Genomic DNA, 27,470 nt, shown 5'->3' with positions numbered 1-27,470 from the left:
CAGAATATTGGTAGGGAGGTGTCCATACCCAGATCCATGCCCTTGATAGTCCCATAACCCCACTCATCCCCGCTCCACCTTACCCATGATGCACAGCAGTAGCCCCGCAGACCGCCTCTGCAGATGAAACGCTTGTCTTACGTCTTCCACCCTCCCGGTCACATGACAGCAGAGGAAGCGGCTCGCGGCGGAGAGCCCACGTTCGCACTGTGTCCCATCCCCGGCTTACCTTGGTCTTCTTATCCGGACTGGTCAGATCCTTCTTCGGCACAGTGCCGATCCCGTTAGTCGATAGCGATTTCACACCCCTGGTGGCTTTGTTTCCGGCGGGGGCTTTGACCTTCTCCCTGCCCTCGTCTTTCTTTTCTGCTTTTTCCGTTTGGCCTGTCTTCTCCTGCTTATCCACTGTTGCTGCTTCTCCCGCTTGCTTGGTACTGTCTGTTTTCTCTGCTGTTTCTTTCTTTTCCACTGCACCCGACTTCCCCGATTCCTCGTCCTCTTTATCAGTTTTCTCCAGCTGCCCATTCAGTTCTGGTATCTTCACAGCTCTGTCTTTTTTATCGGCAGTTCTGTCGCTTTCAGTTTTCTCTGTTTTATTCTTCACTTCCTCTTTATCCATCTTCTTCACCTCTACCTTACCCGCTTTATCCTCCTCCTCCACCTTTCCTGTCTTGTCTACTTTACCCTCCTTCTCTACAATTTCTACTATATTCTCCACCTTATCACTCTCCTCCACTTTATCCTCCTTCTCCACCTTTTCTGTCCTCTCTACTTTATCCACTTTTAACTCTTCCAGTTTCTCTGCTTTATCCACCACCACCTTTTCTATCTTCCCCACTTCATCCCCCTTCTCTCCCTTATCTACTTTATCCATTTTCTCAGGCTTTACATTATCCTCCACTTTATCTATCTTCTCTACTTTATCCAACTTCTCCTTTTCCATCCTCTCTACTATTTTATCCTCCTTCACCACCTTATCTGGTTTATCTACATTATCCATCTTCTCCACCATTTCTACCTTATTCTCCACCTTTTCTGTCTTCTGTACTTTATCCTCCTTCTCCACCTTTTCCATCTTCTCTACTTTATCATCCTTCTCCACCTTTTCCATCTTCTCTACTTTATCATCCTTCTCCACCTTTTCTGTTTTATCTACTTTATTGTTTTCCATCTTATGTGGCACATTTTCTTTCTTCTCTAGCATTTCTATCTCATCCAGCTGTTCCACTCTTTCTGCTGTCTCCATTGTACTCTTTACTTTGACACTATCTGCCTTTTCGCCAAGACTTTCCACTTCCCCTTTCTGCTGTCCGTCCAGTTTCGCAGAATTCTTCTCGATCTTCTCACCTTCATCTACATTGCCATTCTTCTCCACTGACTCCAGTTTCTCTGACTTTTGTGAGGGCTCTGTCTTTTCAACTTTTTCTTGCTTGCTAGTCTTTTCTGTTTTCTCTGTAAAAAAACAATCAAAAGCAGACTCAGAAACATAATTCACTGGCACAAAGGTAAAAGTTTTTCTCTTTGATAAACCAAAAACATTCTGGCTATAAGACAAATCCTTTACTACCTGTGAAGTTTTAATGAATACACATTATAATACATTATAATGATAATTATTGTTGTTCAGCGGTGTTCACTGTCATAAAACAATTATTCCCTGCTCCAGACTAAACACATCTGATAATGGAAACACAGGATATGACCTACAGCTGTAATTAAACTGCCGGGTAGCAGATGTTAGCTGTGCGAGGCTGAACTCCCAGAATCCACAATAATGTGGGGCTTGGCAGCAAGTACAGGAGTAAGAGCTCAAGAACAAAGCTGCCGAAGCTCCAGGCCCGAGTTAAACACTTCCAGGTAGCCATCAGTGGTACAGTGATACAGTGATACAGTGGTACAGTGATACGCCCACATTTAAACAGGCAGCCGAAAGTCGAGCTCCCCATCCCTCAGGAGGTTACCCTCCTGCCCTGTGCTGTGGCTTTTTCTGAACTCCTCATTGGCTGGACTACTGGGACGGCCTGACCCCTAGTGGACGAGACCAAAGTAACGCGGTTGTCCTCGGAAAGGCGAAAGAGGCCCACAGCGGCCTCACGGACTGTGGCGGAGCGATGGCCCCATAAGCGGGCCGGGCCTGTCAGTTCAGATTAGGGTTAGGGTTAGGGTTAGGGACTATCCATGGACATGATGTGCAGCGATAGGGGGACTGCCCGGAGTTAGGGTTAGGGTTAGGGTTAGGGACTATCCATGGACATGCTGTGCAGCGATAGGGGGACTGCCCGGAGTTGGGGGGGCCACGGTGGGGGCCCACCCACAGCACCACAGGAAGCGAGGGCACGGCACGGGTGATGGCTATGCGGGGACCTTGACGGCGCCCAGACCCGGCAGGCTGGTGTGGCACAAACTGGACACAATCAAAGCCAGATTTCACAGTGAATATGCTAGTGAATTTATAGTGGTCAGTCTGGCATAGCATAGACTGGAAAATAATTCTTCTCCCATCTCCCTTTACATTTTGATTATATGTTCACCCCAACCCTGGAAAAGAAGGACAGAGACTGTACTATTGATCCTCCATAAAATTCACAGGGGAAGAGGCCGGGACTGACCTTGCACCTTTTATGCCCGTCCAATTCCAGCTGTTGCACGAGACCGTACCGCCCCCACTGTACAGTAACGAAGGGCTTAGCGAATGTCTCAAAAGACCCATTTTTTAGCTCAGCCACACCTCCCGCCTTCTGGCCACGTGCCTCTAAAAGCTTCCAGAAACAAACAACCAGAGAGGCAGAAGCGATAGACTTTTTTTTTCCTCACCTCTTGCTGAGAAAAAGAGGCAGCATGACAAGAACAAGTGCTCTGGCCAGGTTTGCTGCATTACATGGCACTGAGGTTCCCGGAAAAAAAAAAAGGATGAACCGGCAAACAGGAGATGGGAAAAAACAACGGGAAAAGAGGAGGAAGATGAGGAGAAAGAACACAAAAAACAATGGTAATTAAAAACAAATAAAGCCAGTGCTCACCGGTACATAAATGTAAAGCAATTAAAAGGAAGCAGCTTAAGTCAACTAAGGCTGAAGAATAACTGGAGCTTTAATGGGCAGTTCCAGGTCAGGCAAATATAAACTGGACTGTTTCAGTGCTAATGCAGGCAAGAATGACATGGACATTAACAGCTGGTAACAGCATCCAGCCTCAATCAATGGCTTTTTTAAAGCAGATCAAAAGAGTCTCCAGAGCAGCGATGAACTATTAATGACCAATCAGTTTATTATGATTGACCCCAGTTCAGCTAGTGAATCTCAGTGCATCGTTATTATACCTTATTTTATTTTATTCTTATTTTAGTGTATTCAATTGTCTCTATTGTTCCTTGTTTTATTGCTGGCTAACCTGTGAAGCACTTTGGTCAACTATAGTTGTGTTAAATGTGCTATGCAAATAAAGTTGAAGTTGAAGTAAATCATCAACTGTACTCTGAACCTCAACAATGACGCACTTTCCAAGCAACTCCAGGCTTTACCAAAGCCAGAGTAGAACATGAGATCTTCCTGTGACAGATCTTCCAGGAGGCACGCAGATGAAAAAACTGATACGGTATCTGTCCATAGGCATCACTCTGTGGCAGACCGAGGTGCATCACACGTTCGAATGTCAGAAGGATATGTGACATGAGTAGCGGCTGTTTGATTTCATCCTGACAAATACCTGCAGAGCTGGATCAAGATGATGAGGAAGGTGATGAGGAAGAGGCTCCATGCCCTAATGCTTCATTCAGTATAAAAGTTTGATGGTTCCCTGTGGTTGGAGCTGTCAAGCTCATAAGGGGTCACAAAAGCTAAGACCATAGCCAACTGGAAAAACACCCCCCCTCCCCCTAATCATATGATCAAAGGAAACATTTCTCCAAAGACAAATGCAGGAGCAACCAAAAGGCTTGTCTCTCCTCTGCCCAAATTTTTTTTTTTTTTTTTTAAACTGTAGTAAATTGTGAGACTTTCAGACAGCTATTATAAATGACAGCTTGAACAAGAATGGCATGGAAATGCAGCCAGTTCCAAAAAAAGCCTATTTAGCATCAAAAACTGAACAAGGAGGAGGGAAGTTCTTTTAATATCTGGATCCAGGTAGGTTTTTCTATTAAGAAAAGACTAGATTATCTGTCATTGGACTCAATCATTTAGAGCTACAACATTCTAGTGACAACTGGTGATTGATCTTGATGAAGGGACACAATCTGACTCCCCCCCTCCCCCACCATAAGGAGAACAAACTAAAGACTCTGTAAGGGAACCTGAACATCCACATGAGCACTGTGATTTCCTGTGATACATCTGCATCTCCCTCCACCTTTAATCTACATGTCAGGCTGTAGCACTGACGCTAACCTGAGGCACTGGTAAGGAGATTTATTCGTGGCCATCTGTCTGCAGGTGGTGGGGCTTGGGGGCCGCGCCGTCACTCTCGATGCCGCTGCCCTGACCCGTTTTTGCAGGATGCGCTAATGATTCAGCGCGACAGCTAACCGGAGACAAATGAAGCGTGCTTCCCATTGCATCGCCTCAGAACATGCCAAAGCTCAGTTGCGACCAGAATTATCGTAAGACTGATTTAATACGGTCTACTGAATGGGAACCAATTTAGTGGTGATGACACGTGCGCAAATAGCTATCCTAAAGTGTGCCCATCACGAAGGGTAAGCCCGGCTGCTACTGCCAAAGACAATGACATTTATTAACTTCTAATAGAGTCCGTTAGGGTTCGGACAGCCTTGTCTTTTACTGCGGTCCTTCGTCAAAGCTGCTGCCTCTCATCTGCAGACTGTCTTGATCCAAATAAACCAGATAGAGGAGAGAGAGCCCTTTGAGAATGAAAGTGGGCAGCCGGACGGTAGAATGGCACCCCCGCCACACCAGACATCACCACCGAAAAAGGCCCAACTCCTGGCCAGAGGAAAATCTATTAATCGCCGGCTCTGTATGACTGTCCACCACATTTGCAGCAACTTTCCACACATTCTCAGGTAACCTCTCGCATAGGTACTTCTGATTGCTGGCATTTGGCTTTTGGGGCTGGGGGGGGTTGATCCTCTTGTTTCCACTGTGTGCACCTCTGGGAGGGGGGTATGGCAAGCTGCTCTGATTGGTCTGACTCCTCAGGGATGAAGGAATTCATACAGTCCCTCTTTGCTTTCCTTGTCCAGATATTGGGCTCAAGACCCGAATTCCGGCAGAGAGAAGGCAGGGAAGGGGCCACAGCCTGTGCTCTGTGTCTGTGCCACACTAATCTAGATCAGACGACTTCGTCCCATAATCCCAGACATCTCGGCTTTCCGAACTCATCCGTCTCCCAGCCGCATCTTCCCTCAGTGTTTCTCTCCTGAGACCTTCTCATTCGTCCACCCCCCCCCCCTCCCCCCGGCACACGATAAATCGAGGTCGCCCGGAATCTGAGAAGCGACTCAGACACTCGGGGGGTTTCGGGGGCGGGCGAGCGGGTTACGTATGACGCGACCTACCCTCGGCGGCTGCAAAGGCGCTTCCGGCAGCAGATCCACTGACGTTCGGCCCGCCGGAGGGCACTTCCAGCAGGATGCTCCCCTCTTTCTCCGTCACCAGTACCTCTGGGGCGCCGTCCGGCATGTCGCGGGAGAAGCCCCTGGTTTCACTCTCCAAAGCCAGCTGGGGACAAGCCCTCACTTCCTGTTTGAAGTCAGCGGCAGTGAATGACACGACTGGAGGCGGCGTTGACGGCTGCCTGTCCGCCACAGTGAGGGACCGCTTGACGGTGGATTGGGTGCGCCGCGGCGCCGCCCCAGGGGAGGTCAGTTCGTCCAGCCGCGGCACCTTGCCAGGGTACTTGTCGGGCAGCTGGAGGCTGGCCGGCACGGAGAGGTGGGTACACTCGGACATGGCGCGCCGCATGGCCTTACGCTGCTTCTCGGCGCGGCCCATGAAGCAGGGCTCAGCATCTCCGTCGCTGTCCTCTGAGGGCCCCCCCACTGCGGGGGGGCTGCAGACACCCACCACCCCGATCACGCAGTAGTTGGGGGCTGCAGGTCCCGCTGAGGTTTTGGTCAGCGTGGCGCTACTCTTGGCCATCTCAAACGAGTTTGCCGCCGGCAAGACATCAACCGGGCTGCTGTCAGCTTCAGCCAGGACGCCGAGCCTCCCGCTGCCCCCATACCCTGGTGGGGCAGGCTGCTTGCCACATGGGGACGGCGAGGATGACAGGGGGCTCTCCGGACTCTCCCCAGTGCTGCCCAGCGAGGTGCCACCCGCCCAGCAAGCCGCCTTCAGACCCGCATCCCTGTCCGAGTCTTCAAAGAAGCAGAGCTTGTCCTCATCAGTGAGTCCGGACACCTGGGAGGGTACCCCCATCTCCGTGTGCTGCCAGTCCCAGCCCTGGGGGGGCGCCTTGCACAGCTCGCTGTACTCCGAGAACGGAGCTGCCGGCTTCTGGTTGGAGAGAGAAGACATCCTTTCCTCCCTCTGTTGCCTGTGAGCTGAATCTCTCCCCTGATATCCTGATGCACGTCCCCTTGCTCTCCCTTGTTCTGTTGCTCTGCTCGTAGAGGCAAGAACGTGTGTGTGCGTGTGTGTGTGTGTGCGCGTGTGTGCGTGTGTACGCCGTTCACGCTCTCGCCTGTCCCTGCCGCTCTGCTCGAGGACTGACCAGGAGCAGCACTGAGCCGAATGTTCTGCTTACTTCCCCCTCCCACAGCCTCTCCGCAACTCTAATCATGTGACGTGTTTCTGGCTGCTCATTCGCCACTGACGAGTCCCACATCAAAATGATCCTCCCATGAATTTTTTTTTCTCTCCTCTCCTCTGTCCATCCAGACCCTGCATCCCCGATTTCTCAGTCTAGATGTTCCTCCTCAATCTGTCCAGTATTGAAAATGGGGCCCAGAGCCTCAGGGGGCATATGTACCCATCCCAACCCCCCCGCCAGCTGGTGTGGACCTTTTGCGCATCTGCTTCTCTATTCCCTCTCCTTCTCCTCAGGTAACTCTATCTTCAAGGTGCACAGTCTCTGAGACTCTCCCATCCTCTCAGCACCTTTCACAGACCCCCTGCTCCTCTCTCTAAGTGCCACCTCCACCTTTTTGCCACCTCCTCCTCCACCCCCCCGACCAGCTGTTTTTGCAGCAGAGCCTGAGCCCATCTGGGCCCCCCCATGTCGATTCTGACAGATCCTCTGTCCATCATCCTCTCTATGTTCCCCACCCCACTGCCCATCTCAGGGTGATCCCTTGGCATGACAGCCTGTCCGCGTCTCACACATGGGAGGGAGGGGCTGGGAAGATGGTAGACGGACGAACTTCCCAAAAAACGGCTCCGGAGCTTGTTCTCTGTGGAGAACATGGCCGCCACACTTGTAGCGTAAACAAAAAAGTGGAATACATCAATATGCCCAGCCATTTTCTACTGCATGCCAGATGCCAGGGACAGCAGGGAGACCCCCACTGGTGCAGATATACAAATTAATAGCTCATTCTCGAGTTCGAGTCAAACAAAAGCCGGCATGTGTCCGTGTCCTGTGAAACATGCAGAGCACTCCGGCGAGGCGGGTCCTTCGACCCCGGTTTTGGGTATATTCTAACAGGCAGGGGGTGCACACAAGGGCCAGACCCCCCCCAGCTCAGCATACACCCACCGTTGCCCTGGTTACAGAAATTCTCTCTCCACCCAACTCTCTATCATTTATCTATCCCTCACAAATCGGTCCGGAAAACTAATAACGTGTTATGCAATTACGTAAAGCCCTCCGCCAGCCACTTATGGTATGGGGCAGATCAGCATGTGGGAGAGCTGTCAGTCACAGTCAAAACAGGCAAGGAGGGACTCCGTGAGCTACGTGTCACTGCAGGTGGCATAAAAATAGCTCTTGTACACCAAAAAGAAGGTGGACTTTCAAGGTTTCCTGAACTCACAGTTTGACTATTTGTTTTTTACTCAGAATTAATTGGAATATGTTCAATCCTTTGCAATAACTGAATTATGTTTACATTGTACTACATTACTTATTTGCATATTAATTGTCCTGACTGTAATCATATTTACTGTCTTTCTGTAAGCACTTTCTGTTTCATTTGTTTACCAGTGGCTGGAAGGACTAGAGTAAGATTTTCATTGCATAGTTTACTGTGTGTATGACAATCAATCTGGAATCTATTGTACTGTTACCCTGGACATTATACATAGTTTCAAACAGACCCACTTAACATGTAGTTACCCCTAATGCTTTAGCTGTTTTCATGTGCAGCATATTACCATGAAATCCACCCCTAAAACTTCATAAGTATCTCTTTAGTTCCCTAATCGTTTTAGTAACAATTTTTGAATTAAATGTTTGAGTGAACCTCGGGAGATGAATGACACTCGTGGGGGTTTGAGAGCAGCAAGGCCGGGTTAAGGTCTCTTTCACAATGCGGCAGCCTTCAGCCCACAGACGAGGGCTTGGTGCTCCTCTCTGGCTATGAAGACCTCTGCCGCATGGCCCCATTTCACAGGAATAAGCCTGGATACATAAACAGGAGAGAAGAGAGGGTTCCTCACCCACTAAGGACCCACACAGTGCCACGCTCGCTATCGCTGATATTTCACACCGTTAACAATCGGACACCTAAATGGATTAAAGTACACATTTCCATTTTCACTTGACTGTACCCTTGAACAGCAATGGATGTCAAGAGTAAAGAGCTATTTTCGGATGCGCTAATCTCCATTAAGTGGCAGAACCCAGTGACTTAAAAAATATGGTATATTAGTGTGAATACGAGGGAGAACGCTATTTGTTTTGATTTAAGTCGCTGCACTTTTAGCACGGATTGTAAACAGGAAGCCACTCCGAGGGCATGGAGGGACTGACATCGGCATGGCAGAGCCAGGCTATAAACCTGTCTGCTGCATGAAGTAAGAGGTAAAAATGTAATATTACTGCAGTAATTAATCATTCAGACCTGGGTTTCTCTAAGATGAACAGAGGTAAGGCAGAATATCTAACCAGACATGGGGGCTAACTAAAGTTTACTAGTCATGCGGGACTTCACAGGGAGGGTCTTCAGACGTGGGGCATAGCATTCAGTGGCGTAGGTACTAATGCAGGCCAGGAGAGGTGAGTAAGTTACTATTTTGGGCAGTTCCATGCCACCCCTACCCATCACTCCCTATTGTTTCCTTGGTAGCCCCATTTCCAAGCAACCGCCTCCCATTACCATAGCAACAGGCTCCCCGTCACAGAGGCTGCACCGTTTCAGCAACATGGGGAGCAAGATGAAAGGGCAGGCAAGAAGGGGACAGGAACGCGGAACATGGAATGAGAAACAGCAGGATAAAAAAAACTGATTTTAGGAACTGTGAACAAAGTTAATTCCTCCCACCTTCTCTCGAACAAAAATATCTTACAGTTAATCAAAATTTGTTAATTAAAGTAGTTAGTCTCTGAATAGCATTTTACCCTTTTATTATCCAGAGTCTGACACAGTTGTGTTGCTGAAAGAAAAACTGCTTTAAGGACAATTAAGTTTGTTTATAATGGAGGCAATAGCATAGGAGACAACAAAATAAAATGCAAAGGCCTATTTGGGGGCAGATCACAAACACAGTGGCTAATGAACAGAATCTCGGAACTATTTCAATCAGAGCAGCAACACTGGATGCGTTGCGGCAGAAAACGTTTCAGCTTCAGACGCAAAGCATGCAACGGTGCAGCTGAAATGCAAGCGTGTTAAAAATAACTCTCCAGCACCAAGAAACAGACTCTGGATGGACGTAATGGTTCACTCGCATCTCTCTTCTTTCATTATCGGTTTTTTTTCAGCAAGTGAACTCCGGTGACGCGGATTAGCCGAAGGTGGGCGGACAGGTGCCGTGGTAATTCATTCTGTCACCGACGTGTGCACCTGGCACACAGCGGGGGCCAAAACTGAGGTTGAAAGCGGAGCGGGGAAGGGCGGAGACCTCCATGCCGGCGGACATTGCCCGCTAAGACGGAGAGCCGCTCGCCTCACGATGCCCGCTGGGGTTAAGGATGTGCTGCTCTCTGACTTTGACGGAATGCAGACATTTCTGTCTTCTTAATTCCCCCCCGAATGTCCCATTCAATCCATAAGGCCCAGTCCTGACAAAGTGCCTCTATTTGTTAAACGATGGACTTGCATTAAAGGTGGACACAGGCACTGGCAGAGGCCACGGTGCAGGGCGACCTCATACACTGCTGCTAACAGGCACTGGCAGAGGCCACGGTGCAGGGTGACCTCATACACTGCTGCTAACAGGCACTGGCAGAGGCCACGGTGCAGGGCGACCTCATACACTGCTGCTAACAGGCACTGGCAGAGGCCACGGTGCAGGGCGACCTCATACACTGCTGCTAACAGGCACTGGCACAGGCCACGGTGCAGGGCGACCTCATACACTGCTGCTAACAGGCACTGGCAGAGGCCACGGTGCAGGGCGACCTCATACACTGCTGCTAACAGGCACTGGCAGAGGCCACGGTGCAGGGCGACCTCATACACTGCTGCTAACAGGCACTGGCAGAGGCCACGGTGCAGGGCGACCTCATACACTGCTGCTAACAGGCACTGGCAGAGGCCACGGTGCAGGGCGACCTCATACACTGCTGCTAACAGGCACTGGCAGAGGCCACGGTGCAGGGCGACCTCATACACTGCTGCTAACAGGCACTGGCAGAGGCCACGGTGCAGGGCGACCTCATACACTGCTGCTAACAGGCACTGGCAGAGGCCACGGTGCAGGGCGACCTCATACACTGCTGCTAACAGGCACTGGCACAGGCCACGGTGCAGGGCGACCTCATACACTGCTGCTAACAGGCACTGGCAGAGGCCACGGTGCAGGGCGACCTCATACACTGCTGCTAACAGGCACTGGCAGAGGCCACGGTGCAGGGCGACCTCATACACTGCTGCTAACAGGCACTGGCAGAGGCCACGGTGCAGGGCGACCTCATACACTGCTGCTAACAGGCACTGGCAGAGGCCACGGTGCAGGGCGACCTCATACACTGCTGCTAACATAATCCCCGCTCCTGCTCACCTTCCAGCTTGCTGTCTGGCTGTGACACTGCATATCACACATAAATAATAATACAAACAGCATAAATCTAAAAACAATAAATGATTGTGTATCCCAGTTAATGAATAGCAGCTAAAAGCGTCAACATTCCAACTTATACGTAGCACAGACAGTAAAATCATACAGCCCAATGACAAAGCATTATTACGATTTTTTACATTATATGAGAAACATATGAATGCCGGCAGAGGTAAGAAAATCTCAATGGACATGAAAAATTACATTCTTAAGCAGCACTGATGGGCATTAAATGCAAAATAATGGATAATGGATTTAATTACTAATGTATAACAGATTAAAAAAAATAACCGCCACATAAAAACCTACGGGTCTTTCTTCAAAAGAAAATGTACATTTCTGAGCACTAATCCGCTGAACATCATCATGGAAACCAGCTCTCTTAATTAACGACTTTCATAATTAAGATGCTAATACAAAGTGGCTTAATGTCACCGTCTGCCCTGCAGCCTGACCAGCCTTGAGGTGAAATAACAGAACTAAATCCTTGTCTGCTTTATAAATAGCATGAGGCAGGGACTCAGAACGGGGGCAAGGAGTTGGGTCTACAAACGGCAGACGAAGGCCAGCGGGGCCATCTTTCACAGGTAGGCTTTTCTTAGCGTTAAAAAGGTGCCAGCAGTGCAGTGCCAACATGGGGGCTAATTGTGCTGCATGGTTTCTTTGTTTGTTGTTACATTAAAGAACCTGCAACACCCAGGACACTTCTACATTTTACAGACTCAGAAGATATCAGACAGCCCCTGAAGCAATGGGTTTAAGGGTGTACACAAGATCTCAATGGTGGCATCACTAACTCTGGGATTTGAGCCAGTGACCTTGTGATCACAGACACGGCATCCCAGCTAAGTGGGCCACACTGCACCACCATCAGCACCATTACCCCTGATTAAAACCAGAGAATCCCTCACCCCACAGTGGTGAACCATCTGCACACTTGTGCGAAGTGAGTGTGCTTTTCACAGCACGAGAGAGGCGCAGGCTTACGCATGACACATCTGTGCTGCTGGGATCACGCCAGGGGCCGTGCCAAAGCAAGCGAACGGATCACATCGCCTACTGCTGACGTACGTCTGGCTGCTCAGCTGTCAGGCCGCGTACGCGTTCTCTGAGTCACTGCGGGACGCGACCAGCCCCCTGCCACTGTCCCAAAGTAGACGACCGCTTTCATCCGCCACTGGCGCATACTGTACGCCACCACCTGACCTTCCTCTCCACTGTCCTGTCACCCATTTGCCCAACAATTTGGAACGTGTTACCTAACCTATTGCATAATACTTTAACGATCGATTGGCAATTAATTTTGAGACCCCACTTGCCAATTTTCCATGATCTCGTAGTTTCTGAAGGTTAGGGGTTGGCGTCTGCAGTTCAGTCATCGTGGCACATGGTGTATCATCATTGAGGTTATGAAAGGCATGATGGGAAAGGAGGGGGACGGAAGAACTGCAGGGAGAAGAATACTAGGACGGCAGAGCAGAGCAGGCTATTCTTGCTCGTTTGAATGTTTAATAAGTAGCTATGTTCCGCCTAGAGCTCATTTGAATTTAGACTGGTGAGGAAAGACAGACACGAATACTTTGTGCAGCCCGCTGCTCCCCGGAGTCAGCGTCTGCAGCAGTTGAGCTCAAACGCTGTCCGACACCTGGGCGTCAGTCCCAAATGGCTGTCGCTGCTGCATCTGTACCCGGCTGCACTTTCGAAGTCCACTTTAGATGCTGCGTCATACATATTGTGCTCCAGAATTCCTACACCTGGCTTTGTATTTGTATACTCAGACACACGACGGCACACTGTGCTTGAGACGTCGCTGTGCGTGAGAGGACTCCCCAGAGAGTCTTAAATGCAATTCATTTGTTTACAGAATTTTTGTTCCAGGCCCCCAAAAACACTGAAAAAGCAACACAAAACAGCTCAACACACACTGCAGCAGATGAGCATGTGTTTGGGACTCCAGTTAGCTTTTAAACAGGGGGAGGAATCAGAATTAAGGACTACAGAGAAAGCAGAACATCAGATAAAGGAGGCGGAGCTTTGCTGGACAAATGGGACAGCAGAGAAACAGAGGAGGCGGGTCTCCAGGGCCACACAGATAGACACCTCCACTGTACCAGTGATTAAGGAGAATTTAAAGTGACACCCCCGTCCCATTGCACACTGACCTGTGTATTACACTTTAAACATTGAGAAAACCCTCCCCATGTCAGTAATGGTGCATGTGCTGCCGGGGAAATGTTAATTCATGCCACTGCATACCTGGGTATGTGGTATGACAATAAAGCCTGATAGGTCAAGAATGGACAGAGTGCCACTTCCCGATATTATCTGGAATGTCACCTGACCCCTGACCTTCTGTGTGTTGCAGGACTGGCAATGGCTCTGTGAAGGTCACTCTTTCTATATGACTGTATGCTGGTCTCCAGAGTGTCATGCAGTAATGGACTGGAAGTGTGAGGATAAACAGCAGGCAGGTCATCGGTGTTTACCGCAGAAAATGTCTTCAAAGCCTTATTTCATATTTATTGTGTCGGTTTTGCCTCATGGGGCACTGTGCAGCTCAGTGGGGTAGGATGGTAGGATGCCTGTGATTGGAAAGTGGCCGACTGAAATCCCAGCTCATGGGAGTTTTACTTACAGAAAACTGTTCTTAGGGCACGAAAAATGATTCGTTTTTGGAGATAACCAATCAGATTCTAGAGGAGGTGGGCCCAAGCCACTAGAGGAGGCAGGACCAACCAATCAAATGTCTTGACCTGCCTCCTCTAGTTGCTTGGACCCACCTCCTCTACAATCTGATTAGTTATCTCTCTGAGCCAATCATTTTTCAGTCTGCCCTCAGAACAAATTTTCAAAAAAAAAAACCAAATAAACAAATAAAACAAATAAAATGTAGATAATATCAAAGCAATGCCAACACTAAAAAACACCTAATATCAACACTGATAAGAACTGTTACAGGTGACAGAAAAATCTGTGCATCTTGCTAAATCCCAAGCTACAAACGCCATCCCTGCCAATGGGTCAGCTCACGGTCCGGACATGGCCTGCATCAGCACTGCATCATTGCGACATACTGCTTGGCTCTTTGCACGTTCCATCCGCAGAGCCCTCACTATCCACCACCATTACAAGAACTTCTCTTTGGAAACCTGGAGGAGAATGTGACAACCCTGGTGGCTGTTAGCGTGTGAGGGTGGGTGGAGGGGGCGGTCTACATGGCCTTGTCTCTTGATGCCTCCCCCCTAAGTACTACTTTGGGTGACATGGCCCACCCCCCCTGCACACTGAGACACCCTAAATTACAGAGCAGAGCGGCCCTCAAGGGTAGCTGCCCCGCCCCTGCCAGGGAGCCCAGCTGTGCCGTAAGCAATAACACATCCATTCATTTAGCAGTCACTGCGGTCCCAGATTAAATGCGAGATGGCTGCTCACTTTGCTATTTGCAGAGGCACGGAGGCACATCCAAAACAGCAGCCTCATCTTCATCGAGAAAGCACTCCGTGACATCGGCAGAACATGCACATCTTTGCGAAGCTCCACGCCGCTGTCGGAATGCCGCTGACACGCTACAGACGTGATCATATCGACGAGGAGTGGCGAGAAAACATTCACCTGCCATGTTACCCTGCTTCCATAAACAAAAACAGATGGAAATTCGGCAATCGATATCTATTCCGGACATTGGATGAGACACTGGGTTCCATTTTGCGGATGATCACGTTGCCATGGCAACTAATCACCTGTCCCTGCCAACTGCCGTTTCAGTTAATGAAGTCCAGCTGGCCCTGATATGACTGATTTGAATTTCAGGGACAAACATGGGTAGCTGGACAGAGGGGAGCCAGATCACCCACAATGTCCAATTTTGTTTAGAGTCTTTGCGTTATTCTGTAAAACCTGTTTAGCTATTTCCAGAGCCTTAGTGTTTTGCGTCACTATCCTGACTGCTTGAATTCAGCCAATGAAACAATACTGTCCCAATTAATGTGTCATTTGTTGAATAAAATCTTCCGTTCTTTGTACTGTTTCCAGCATTTCCAACCACTAGCTTCTGACCTACAATCATTATTCAACAGACATATTTTTAAAGAATACACAAATAGAGAGTGGAACTAAAGCACTTTCGTGAATAAACACCGGACTGGATCTGGTTGAGGGAGTGACCCGGCTGCACATTTCAGTGATATATCAATCGCAAATATGGTAAGACAAAAAATATTAGATAACTTCACATCTAATAACAGTAGCAACGAGACCATGCACAATCTTCCAGACCTGAACCCATATATAAAAACAAGAATAAATCAGCTCAATTTGAAGCACAACAGCTGAATCATTTTGCATGTTGATGAATGACACTTGATAATAATGACAAATAAAGCCTATTTCAAAATAAATATATCAATATTTATGAGTCCTGGTACATTGCTGTAACCTTTATATCGCGAGTTTTATATATGTTGCACAAACATTCAGCAGTTATTAGAGAAATACATTCCGTATTTGCATAAAAACACACCAACACATTAGAAATCTCCCGTTTGCTCTGGGCTGACTCAGTACATCCCAGCTTTCTGACAGGAAGCTATTAGCATCTTGGCAATCGTTACGGATTTACTCTGGCTGAGCGAAAAAAAAGGCTGAAATGACAAAGAGTCACATAAAAGTGTGTTTTGTTAGACTGGTTTAACGGCTATAATAAGAAAATGAGGCTCTTGTAGAAACAGTATTATGACGGACGAATCTAATTGGAAATTCACAGTAAAATTTTATTTACCAAGTATGGGCTGCATCTTAATAACCCTTCTGTAAATATCAATTAAGATGGAAGTCATTCAGTGCACCTTTAACTCCTATAAATGATTTAAGAAGACAGTCTTATGGCACCATAATTTGCCTCGCCGATCTTGTTGTCAGAGTTTGTTGCTGATAGGAAGATTTATGTCCGCTTGTTTACATTTTGCACAACAGAAACGTAACTGATAGAAGGTTAACTTGGATTTATTTAACAAAACAGGTTCTTGGGCAGCGTTTGGCCAATGCTACTCTGTGCGCCGATTCTTAAAACATCCACATCTGAATTCCCTGAATATCTGAATTCCGAAAGCAATTTTCACGAGGAACACTGTGAAATTGCACAACACAGCAGAATCCCACCTAAAGCTCTAAAGGGGAGTCCTAGGATGGTTACAAACTGGTCATTAAAGATTCCACAAAGATACCACACTTCTACATTTATCTGCAGATGGCGCCGCCCTGGAGGCTGACCGCGAAGCATCATCTGAAGATAAACTGCAGAAGTACAGCTTGAAGGAGGAGCAGTGAAAGGGAGAGGAAGTTCCCTGTCTGCGGTAAGATGGGCCACCACAGTGACGGCAAGAACCAGGAACCCGCCTGCAAGAAATGACGCGCGTTCCGCAGGCTTCCAATCGCACTATTACCACCTGTACTGTACTTATTTACTCACTATTAACAGCAAAAAACCCTCTGGTGGATCAGTACAGGTCCGTCTCATCTCATTTTACCTTTCGAACTTATAATTATATGAATTTTTAAACTCCAAAAGGTCTTTCTAAGGCACTGATTCCTTTAAATCAGAGCTGGATAAGATTTTAACAACTTTGAGCTATTAGTTAAGTTCTCCCCAAGCGAGCTCCATGGGCCGAATGGCCTCCTCTCGTTTGTATAGTTCTTATGTTCTTATGATTCCCACATGGAGTTAGCAGAAAAGGAACAGAAATTTGCCATGTGATTCCGCCTTTCCTGTCAAATGCCTCGTGTCTCCGTAAGAGAAGAGAGACAGAGCTGCCAGTGTCCTACATCAGAGGTGAATCAGCTGCCAAAGCAGGGAAAAGCTGTGATAAAAGCAGGTACTGCGATACTAAAGTTATACTACAGGTACAAGACCAAGTATAAGGTTTATGAATTAACTTGATGGCAGGGCCTCTGGGGGCGATTAAACCACCGTCAATGTGTGGTAGACAAGTAAGATAACTCCACAATTATGGTGATGCCCTCTGCTATGACACTGACAGGACAATCCAATCAGCTGCAGGATCTTGCCTGCACCTTCCTACCACGGGTTACCTCCCGTTACGGAACGTCTAACTTGCTCCCCGCTAAGCTTATTATTTCAACCTGCAAGACTCATCTCCGCTGGGATTATTTCATTACTCATCACCGATGATGTTCTATAGGAATCTTCTGAGCCTAATATCTGCATGAGGCTTCCAGGCCTCTCCTCACCCTACCATCGCCATCACTAACAGTTCCCACAATCCATCACACCGTGGAAACCATATCAGCAGAACAGAGGCAAATTCGGGCTTACCTGTACAGCATCCACGGTCAAGGTGAACCCCAGCCGGGCGGACATAAACAAAACAAAACAGAGAGAGAGAGAGACATTTCCATTAATTTTTATTCACTCAGTGGGATTTATAGTACAAGTATACCAGGTATTAGTGAAAAATCCACATGCTTGCCTGAAAGAGTAACAGTTAAACGTGTTCAGCGATCACTTTGTGCACTGATGAACAGGAGACAGTGAGCAAGGTGCCTTTGCTCAGACACAAACCCAAGCAGGAAAAGGGCGGAGCCTGCAAACGTGCAGCTTGACTACAGCGTAGGCACCATGTTGGGAACACATTGCGCCCTTGGGCCACACCTGAGTCAGAAAGCTGCCAATTAGCACGCTTCGCATCGTACACGGTTAAAGGCAGTGCGCCAACAGACAGAGGCAGCGGCACACCAGAGTTGGACCGCGCCAACGCACGGTGCCCAGTCATGGGCGCTGTCCTCCAGTGTGTTAGTGAGCCAGGCACAGTGCCCCACCCTGGCGGGGCCCCCGACACAGCCATGCTCTGAGCGAGGCGCTCGGCCCCCCACCAACCTTCCTGCTTGGAATGCTCTATGCGTTTCTTGATTTCCTTCCCCGAGATCACCGGGGGCACAGGGGCATCTGGGAGGCGGGGGACGAAGGGCGGGGCCGCAGGGTTCAACCCGGAGCGGGGGGAGGATTGGGTGAAGGCTGGAGGGCTATGGGGAGGGGACCGCTTAAACCTAGGGGGGGACGAGGGGTCCTTGGTAGGCCGGGTCTTCTTCGGCGGTTTCTGCCCTGGGGATCGAGGCTCTCCTCGTTCCATCGGAGGTATTTGTCCAGGAGAAGACGAGGGTATCAGGTCTGGGGAGGAGGTACGGGGCCTGAGGGGACCTGGGATGGGGACAGGTTCTCCTCTGAGAAGGAAGGGCTTGTGATCTAGTTCCTCAGGGGTTGTGCAGGAGAGGTCTTTAGTGGCATCAGGAAGGAGGGCTACTTTATCCATGGGGGCATCTGAGTCAGAGGCTGGGGTCTCTTTAGGGAGAGCGGGGGGCTCCATCTCCAACCACTCAGCGACGGAGATGGTGTTCAAGGGCCCCTGATCACCCAGATCATTTTGGCTCTCTTCACTGGAGGCCGGTTTGCTGTCAGGGGTCTGAGGAGCCACCTCAGGAAGAAATGATGTGAACGTGCCTCCGGTAAGTAGATCTAAGTCAAGGGAGAGACTGTCTCTAGCTGTGGCCAGGCTGAAACTATCAGGCACTTCCAGACGAACCAGGGCAATCTCTCGTTCAGGACTGGCATTTGCAGGTGGTGAGCACTGGTCTCCCTGAAAAGGGGACATCGGCAGGGGGGAGGCCTTGGGATGCAGTGCGAATGGAGTGGGCGATGAAACGCCTCCCGTGAGACACAGCAGGTCCTCAGCCAGGGAGGTAGGCAAGCTGGGAGGGGGGTACTCGTCCAGGCCGTGCGTGAACGACGAGGCTTCTGTGGAGGAGAGGAGCTGTTCCTTCAGGCTTGGGAGATCTTCAGGAGCCAGAGGGAAGGCGACGGGTTCTGCTGCCAACTCCTGCAGCTGAGACTCTAGGGGCAAGGCCCATTCCTCGGGGATCTTCTTCCTGTTTTTGCCCTTCTTGACTCGGGTAGCACTCCTGCCTCCCTCTTCACGCTCCCAGCCACCATCTCTTCGCAGAGCGTTCCTGCGAGCGTTGTCCACTGGGGCGGTGCCTTCAGACTGAGTTTCCAGTGAACTACGACCGTCACCCGTGTCGTACATGTCGTCCCTGATCCTCCTTTTCTTCTTCTTCTTCTGCTGCTGCCTGCGTTCTGAGACCTCCCCCTCCCTCTCCTCTAAGGCCCCTGGCCCCTGGAGACACTGGGGGTCCCTCGGCTCCTGGGGACCATCAACCATCTGGCTGGCATGCCGGCTGATCACCGTGGAGACGCTGGGGGTGAAGGGGAGCTCTGCCCGTAAGCCCACGTCGCCTCCCCAGGGCTCACCCCAGACTGCTCACATGCAGAGAAGGAAGGGAGAGTTATACTCACACAACAACAACCCCCCCCATCCCCCCCCCAGGTGATGGCCCACACGCCATCAGACCCATATTCTCACCACGTACCGCTTTCTGGGATTACATTACAGGTAGAAATGCCCCCCCTATAGCAGGAAGACATGTTTACACTTCCTGCCAGCTGACCTTGGACCCCGAGAGGTTTTTTTTTCCCTACTTGGGAGTTTTTGGTTCCTCTCCTCCGTTGTCTTCTGGCTTTCTTTATTCAATTTCTTTCCTTCCTTTTTTCCCCGTTCTGTATCTCTCTCTACTTCTGTTTCATGTATCACAACACAACCCTGTAAAGGGCTTTGGGACAACTGTTGCGAATGGCGCTATATAAAAATAAATTGAACTGAATTGAATATGTACTTAATTCTAGGTACATTTGGCAGAGAGAACATGTCTTGTGCGGAGAATGGTTTGGACTTGGAAAGCTATGTGGGGTAAGCAATCGGGAGAATTTAAATGACAATAAATGTCAGGAAATGGACGAGTGATAGGAAACAGGTAACACTGACAACAGGAAATGGGTGACAATAACAAAAGAATAGGGACAGAATCTATAGACCAGCCTGTGAAAAACATCTGGCGTGCAGGTATTACTACCCCCACTCGGAGAAAGAGCTCCGATCTTCATCGTGAAGACTATCGATTAAGACAGCAGCGTTAACGGACAGTAATTACGGAACTCCACTCGCTGAGAGCTGACAGGTGGGGCTTCGATAAAAACATTCCGGCCAGATGTTACCGGGAGAGAGACGTGACTGAATAGAGGCATGAAATAAAGCAGAGCGGGGGAGGAGGCTGTTAGTGAGGGCCAGCGGAAAACAAAAGCCCGGACAGAGGAGGCGGGGAGGTCATGTGACGTGGGCCGCCCAGCACCGGCGCCCTCTCAGGCCACACAGAGCAGCGCAGTGTCCAGATCAACAACTGCTGCCATTGTCCCGGCACGCATCTCGCATAATCCCAGCACTATTAACGCTAAAAGACAACATAAACACGTACAAATACACCAATAACAGTACTAAGCATACAGCCTTAGCATGTTCAGCCAATGCTGCCTGATATGCTCCTCTCTGGCACCTTATTCTAGATGCACATTAGGAAGATTAACGGATGGACACCAGTAACTGACACATGCAACTTAACAATGACTTGCTTTTGTGCTGAAAATCCTAAATACGCCTCTAAACAGGTAAATGCCCAATAAAGGCAAATTTGCGGAACTAAAGGAAAAATTAACATCATTCACTGTAGTGCTTCCTATTCTGAGGGGTAACTGGCAGCAGAGCACTGGGGGAGTTTCGTCTGCTGGGGGAACTAGCTGGCCTTCAACATGGGACTCTGCAGAGCTGTGCTAGTCTTTGTCCTGGACAAAGTCCCCTGTGCCGAGCCACAACCCAAACTACACAACTAACATCCATTTTGGCTAATTGATAATGCCGGCCTTGCATACAGTGCCACCTGGTGGAGGAGGTCTTACATTACAATGCAATGACCGTGAGAGTACGGCTTTTATGCTAGAAGATAATAAATGCCTGAATACAAAAAAGCCAAAAACTAGCCCTCATCATGGCAGGAGACAGCTGGAATTCAGACAAAGTTTTTTTTGCCTGGTTGCGTTCTTCAAGGGTTTAGGACTTCAGGTAAAACGTGTGACAGTCACAACAAGAGATGTTCTGAAGCTCTGATTTACCTGATATGGGATCCACAGTGTGTCCAAAGATTCCTGCCTCACCCCTGTCCTTCGGTGATCCAGCCGCCGTGTCCTGGTCGGTGAGTGATGGGGTGGGTCTCTGGGGGTCCGCAAGTGCGGGGGGCCTCTCCATTGAGAGCAGAGCCACCCCCACATCCAAGTTCATTGCTGGCCCCGGTTGAGAAAAGTCTGCGAGACAGAGATACGCGGAGAATGCAGTTACCGTGCCAGTGAAGGGAGGGCGTGAGGACCTTCAGGACACGAGCAGGCAGAATGGAGCGGAATGCACCAATCAGAGAGGGCGTGATTCCGGAGGAGGCCTCACCGATCTCTAATATGCAACGTCCATATACGCAGCCTCATAGAGGCAATGTTACATGCGGTACTCTGCAAAAACAAGCTGACAATATACCTGTCAGGCCAGTGTCCATCTGCAGAGTGGTGGCGTGGGTGAGCCACCGTTCAGGAAAGCCCCCTGCTGGCCGGTCAAGTGAATGACAAGGAGAAAGAGAGGGTGGCGGGAGAGAGGGAAGGAAAGAGAGAAAGAGAAACAGTGTGTGTGAACAAGAGAATGATGGAGAGGGGGGGACAGAGGGAAAAGGAGGAGGAGACAGAGAAAAGGGGGGAGAGAGAGAAAAAAGCAGAGACAGAAAGGAAGGAAGGCAGAATGAGAGAAAGGCAGAAAGAAAGTGAAAGGAAAAAGAGCAGAAGTTCAAGTTACAGGAGTCAGTGAGCCTATGGGCGAGACAGAGGCAGAGGCAGAGGCAGACTCTGAGGCAGGCAGGGGTAAGAGGCTGTGATACCGGACCTCTCTCTCTCTCACCGTATGACTGGGACATTTTGGGAAAACCTGGGATAAGCGGTGCGCGCCCTGGACCCCGTGCAGAGTTACCTGGAACGAAGTCTGGCGCGAGGACCTGTTGCTCCTCCAAATGGTTTCTCTCCTCCCCCTTTGTTCCTGAGTGCCGCGCTGGTGCCCTTCCCTCGAGTGTCACCGCTACACCTGCCGGACGGCAACGCCGGTCAGTGCACGTCGGTTCCACCGCCTTCCCCGGCCTGCCAGCCAGCCCGCCGTTACCCGTGGTGATACTCGTCGTAGTAAACATAAACACAGGCTGAAATCACTTACAGAAAGCATAAATCACCCTTTTATAATCCAAGCAGGAGACGCAATCTGGTGACGTCGTGTTTATTTAGAGTCCGCACTGCACCACAATGTTCCTCCTGCCCCCGCAGGTAAGCGTGACTTAGGTCCAGATCAGCATTTGGGCTTGGAGCAGACCCAGACGGTCATGCCGGTTCCCTTTCAGTCCTCACTCTATGAGCATCTGGGTGGACATCGTCGGTATCATCCTGAAAGCTAGCTGCCTCCAGCCCGAAGAACACAAGGATGGCGACTGAGGGCGGCTGACTCGGGACGACATCCAGTGGTGCTCCATCTGGCTCAGGCACCAACCCAAACTGCCAATGCAACTAACAGAGACAACGGCGGCATCTTAAAGGGACGCTGCGATGATATCAGGGGAGACTGATTTAAAGGCGACTCAATCCTCAAACAGATGAGCGTTCCGCGTCTGATTCTGTTGAGGGTCGTGTCCCTGAGGAGATTGAAATTTAAAAAGAGATATCACAATGGCTTTTGGATTGTCTCTCTTCTGATAAAGAAAGGTGTGGTGAGGGTGTTTCCAGGGGCAGGCCTGGGGACACAGGGCATGCAGTGCTCAGCCCAGAAACTGTCACACATCATAACATGGTCACACTGACTGTAAAAATGACTGTGAAGAAAGGGCTGGCACTCTCGGGGTTTAAGCCCCACCCCTGGCACTGCCCATGGGAGGTCATGGCCCCTGGATATTTCAAATGGGTTGACTTGAAATGACCAAGGAGATGTGGATTTGGCCACATCTCCTAGATCCACCTTCCTTCTTATCTCCCAGAAAAGCCAAAATCTGTTATCTTCTCCCTGGGATGGTCTGCTGGTTTGCTCACGTTTTGCTCCAGTAAACTAAAAGCCCAGGTCAGCAGCTGTCTGAAGATCACTTACCCTCAGCACATGACTGAGGCCCAAACTGTGTGCATCAATTTCCCCTTAAACTTCCTCACCTTTTCCGCTTACGTATCCGCAATGCTGCCCCAGTGCCATTCAATTCCTAACTGGTAATCACGGTAACCCTCAGTCACTAGTCTTCCACATTCTGTTCTGTTAAACTGTCCTAGCCAACTAGGCACAATTATTCAAGAAAAATATGAAAGCATTTTATTAATAACTTTCTTAATAAATTAATTAATTTCTTGATAGCCCCGGCTTTGTTTATTGAATTACAGGAACAAGCCAAACTGGCCGACCCACTAGCGGCTGTCGCTATCCATGGTCCTGAATTGTAAAAACCTGTGCAAAAAGCTGTGAGCTTCAGACCCCCCCCCCCCAATCATGTCTTTATTACACTGTTTGACACTTTCATTTCCTGCTAAGTCAACAGCTTTATCCCGAATGATCAATGCAGCACCTTCCTCAGCTGGGAATTCTGCCCGGACGTATTCGGATTAGGGGCTCTTTATGATTACAGCAGCAGGAACCATCTGAGGACACAACACAGAAGAGTAACACACTATAAAAAGTAACACAACACAGAAGAGTAACACACTGTAGGAAGTAACACAATGCAGAAGAGTAACATGCTGTAGGAAGTAACACAACACAGAAGAGTAACATGCTGTAGGAAGTAACACAACACAGAAGAGTAACACACTGTAAAAAGTAACACAATACAGAAGAGTAACACGCTGTAGGAAGTAACACAATACAGAAGAGTAACACACTATAAAAAGTAACACAACATAGAAGAGTAACACACTGTAGGAAGTAACACAATGCAGAAGAGTAACACGCTGTAGGAAGTAACACAACACAGAAGAGTAACATGCTGTAGGAAGTAACACAACACAGAAGAGTAACATGCTGTAGGAAGTAACACAACACAGAAGAGTAACACACTGTAAGAAGTAAAAACACAGAAGAGTAACATGCTTTAAGAAGTAACACAACACAGAAGAGTAAAACACTGTAAGACGTAACAACACAGAAGAGTAACACACTGTAGGAAGTAACACAACTAAGAAAAGTTACACAGCTCAGATTAAATTAATTTAGAGGGGGGTCCGGCAAGGGGGGTTCAAACTCGTTATTTTGCCATGTGGCTACATGCCCGGCTCAGATGGGCATCAGGAAAAGTAATGCACTAAGTAAAAATACATAACCCAGAAGAGTAACACAGCCCAAAAAAGTAACACAAATTACACGGGTACCATACTAGAAAAATAAAAGCACTAGAGAAGCACAGAAGTAAAATCAGGTATTCAGGCATTTTTTATCTTCTAACCTGAAATGTTTCTGAAAATACAAGCATAGACTCAGTGACTTTATTTCAGTTTGCTGGAAGTTTTATAGCTTCTGCAATAACCTGGCTTATACTGAGCGCCCCTGAAATGGAAAGCAGGAGGCACGGTAGTCAAGGAGCTGGAAAAGCAGCAGTAAAATGCTGCAAATGGCCAAAGGCAAACTTTTTATATCCTTAATATTAGTGCTCGACTTTCCTCAGGAAATACTGTGCACTCTGGCAAAGCCTCAAGCTTTTTAAGTGGCTTAGGATGACACGGAGAAATGAGTGTATAATCGGCTATGAGGCGAGTGCCTGCTTAGCAGGAACGAAACACGATGGTACTGCCTACTGCCACTGCTTACTGAAGAGGCATATGCTGAGGCTGCGGAGGTAAAATAACACGGAGGAGAGACAGAGAAAAAAAAACAGCGAAGAAGAGAGAGAGAGAGAGAGAAATATATGGTTCCAAAGAAGGAGAGAGAGAGAAGGAGAGAGAGAGAGTAAGCTCTGCTGTCAGAATAATGTGAACTCTTTCATTCACAACACTGTGGTAAAAATAGACGGGTCACTAAAGGTGGAACTCCTCCCTTTGCAGTCTTGACTTCCAGACAGGCTGAACCCCCCCCCCCTCCCCCCTCTCCCCCCTCTCCCCCCTCATGCTCCTTCCTGTCTGACCCATTTTACCTCTCTCTGGTGACACTCAGGCACACCTGCCTCCACATTGGACCCTGCAGACCCAGAAAAGTGCCTCCATTTCCTCCTTTTTACGCCGCCTCCGTGACACGCCAGAGTCCCGTGTAACATACGCTCACACGCAAAGAGGCAGCGGGAAGGACTGCGTGAAAACAGCCAGGCAACCGCTGTCCACGTAAGAAGAGAGAGAGTGATGAAGTGCAAACGTAGACACAGCCTCGTGAGGACGTCTGGGTCCTGGGAGGTCACACGAGGACAGGCAGGGGGGTGACCAAGCAGAGCTGAATGACTCAGAGCGGGCCCTGTATTCAGAGCATGCAGTGCTGCCCTCTTCAGGTCAGCACTTCATAATTTTTTTAGTGTCATCTCTTCATGTGGGGACAGCACTGAAACATTTACACCCCCCATCAGACGGTCCAGACAGGCTCAGACTGACAGTCTCCTTGGCCCCAAACACTCTAACCTCCCCTCCCCAGAGAACAGCAGGCAGCCAATTTTTTAAGGATGCCCCCCGCTGTCCATCTGGCTGACTGACTGGGACTCAGCATTGCATAACTCATAAAACAGCTATTTTTGGCATAACTACGGGGGGGTTACCGGGGTTACCAGCGGAAGGCATGCGGAGTTCTGTCTGCCCTCATTGACACGGGGCAGGGAGTCCTGAAGCACCTCTGGTGGAGCTGTGTAACCGCATTCTCGCACATGCACTCTCATACCCTGCACTCCCATCACCTCAGCAATGCCAACAAGAAAGCAGGAGCTACTTAACATATACATTGAAACCTTTACTACAACCGGACAGACCATTCCAGGAACCGGGATGACAAGGATGAAGAAGATTAAAACTGACAAATCACAGGACAGAGGAAGTGCAGAGCTGTATAATTTAGCACCTTCAGATACCAATGAACACATAAGCATGAAACCTGCACACCACTCGCCTGTTATGTATCATTTCACTGCTAATTTATTAGGAGGGTAGATGCGTCCATCCACTTCCCGCAGCCCCTCATCTAAAGCTGGGTGACGGCGAGCTTGGACCCCATGCCAGGCAGGATGAGGCTGGGCAGGCTGCCAGGGTATCACGGGGCATGGAGGCGTGGCCCAGATCACACACACACACACACACACACACACACACACACACACACACACAGGACTGTTCTGCTGTTGGAGGCAGAGTCACGTTGCACATCCAAAGGGCAGAGGTCATGACTTTCCCCAGGGACATGACCCTACTGTCAGGCCAGCAAACAGCAACACCCTCTCAGCTTCCTGAGTTCCATCCCCTCCTAATCATGCAATAATCAACTGTGGCAGAGAGTCTCCAGCCCTTTTTTAGGTGCTTCACCTGGGTGCGGATTGGAGGTAATCAACACCAGCAGAGACACCTGAGGGTGGCAGTGATGTTTGGCCAGTAGAGAGGGGAATTTATAAACACAGGATTTAGTCCGGGAGGAAAATGATGAAAATGCAGACTGTACTAGGATGTATACAAAATGAAAATTAAATACGTAAATAAAATTCCTGTACCCTTTGGAGAAGACCATGTGATATGGGTCAGGGTTTCTTCGGGAGGGACCATGTGACCCAGGTGCCCCCCCTTCTGGGAGTGCTGCCACATGCTTGCCGGAGCTGGTGAGCTTCCCGCTCCACCCAGCAGCACTAGGGCATGAGCAGCTCAGGGATCTGGGGAGGGGCTGGTGGGCAGGGGGCATGGCGGGGTGGGGGCACTGGGACTGCCCCGCTGAGCACATCTGCCTGAATTGGGCCAGGCTGAGCCAAATCGGGCCAAAAGAACATGTGCCAACCTTCACATGGGCTGGAGGAGGGCAGGCCAGCGTATATGCGGCCCGAGCAGCTAGAGGTGGCGGTGTGGTTCTTGGCTGCCGTTTGGTGCCCCATTACCCTCCGGAATGGCCCCTCCACAGCTCGGGCTGTTCTCCACCTCCTTTCCCCTTGTCCTTGTCCTCCACCCCCGCACCCCCAACAACGCCATTCATTTCCAACATCGGTCAGAGATACAGAATCATTTGTTCTGTTTTGAGACAGGCTAAAAAGTCAGTCCGTACCAATTAACAACCATCACGTTATTAATAAGCTAAGCTAAGCTAAGAATATCAGGACACATGCATTGCTACTACTTTGAATGCAAGATACTTTCACTCTAGGAAAATACATTTCTCCACAAAGCAACAAATAACATTC

At 49.2% G+C, this 27,470-nt stretch overlaps 1 protein-coding gene across 13 annotated transcripts in view; it reads right to left on the bottom strand.

Annotated features, from left to right (window-relative positions):
* The window catches only part of LOC111840101 (uncharacterized), a 63,021-nt gene that overhangs the window by 11,858 nt on the left and 23,693 nt on the right, over nt 1-27,470 (bottom strand). For 7 of the 13 annotated variants that reach the window (XM_072699597.1, XM_072699598.1, XM_072699603.1 and 4 more), the window contains 5 exons: nt 22,082-22,192; nt 21,602-21,667; nt 21,190-21,378; nt 18,013-19,446; nt 230-1,452 (listed from right to left, as the gene is read on the bottom strand). In XM_072699597.1, coding sequence (XP_072555698.1) covers nt 230-1,452; nt 18,013-19,446; nt 21,190-21,378; nt 21,602-21,667; nt 22,082-22,192 — 3,023 coding nt within the window. The remainder of the gene's footprint in view (nt 1-229; nt 1,453-18,012; nt 19,447-21,189; nt 21,379-21,601; nt 21,668-22,081; nt 22,193-27,470) is intronic. The other 6 variants (XM_072699601.1, XM_023804566.2, XM_023804571.2 and 3 more) reach the window with 3 other exon arrangements.

The sequence above is a fragment of the Paramormyrops kingsleyae genome, chromosome 15 (assembly GCF_048594095.1).
Source record: "Paramormyrops kingsleyae isolate MSU_618 chromosome 15, PKINGS_0.4, whole genome shotgun sequence".
Classification (NCBI taxonomy): domain Eukaryota; kingdom Metazoa; phylum Chordata; class Actinopteri; order Osteoglossiformes; family Mormyridae; genus Paramormyrops; species Paramormyrops kingsleyae.
This window is presented reverse-complemented; position numbering and strand designations above follow the sequence as displayed.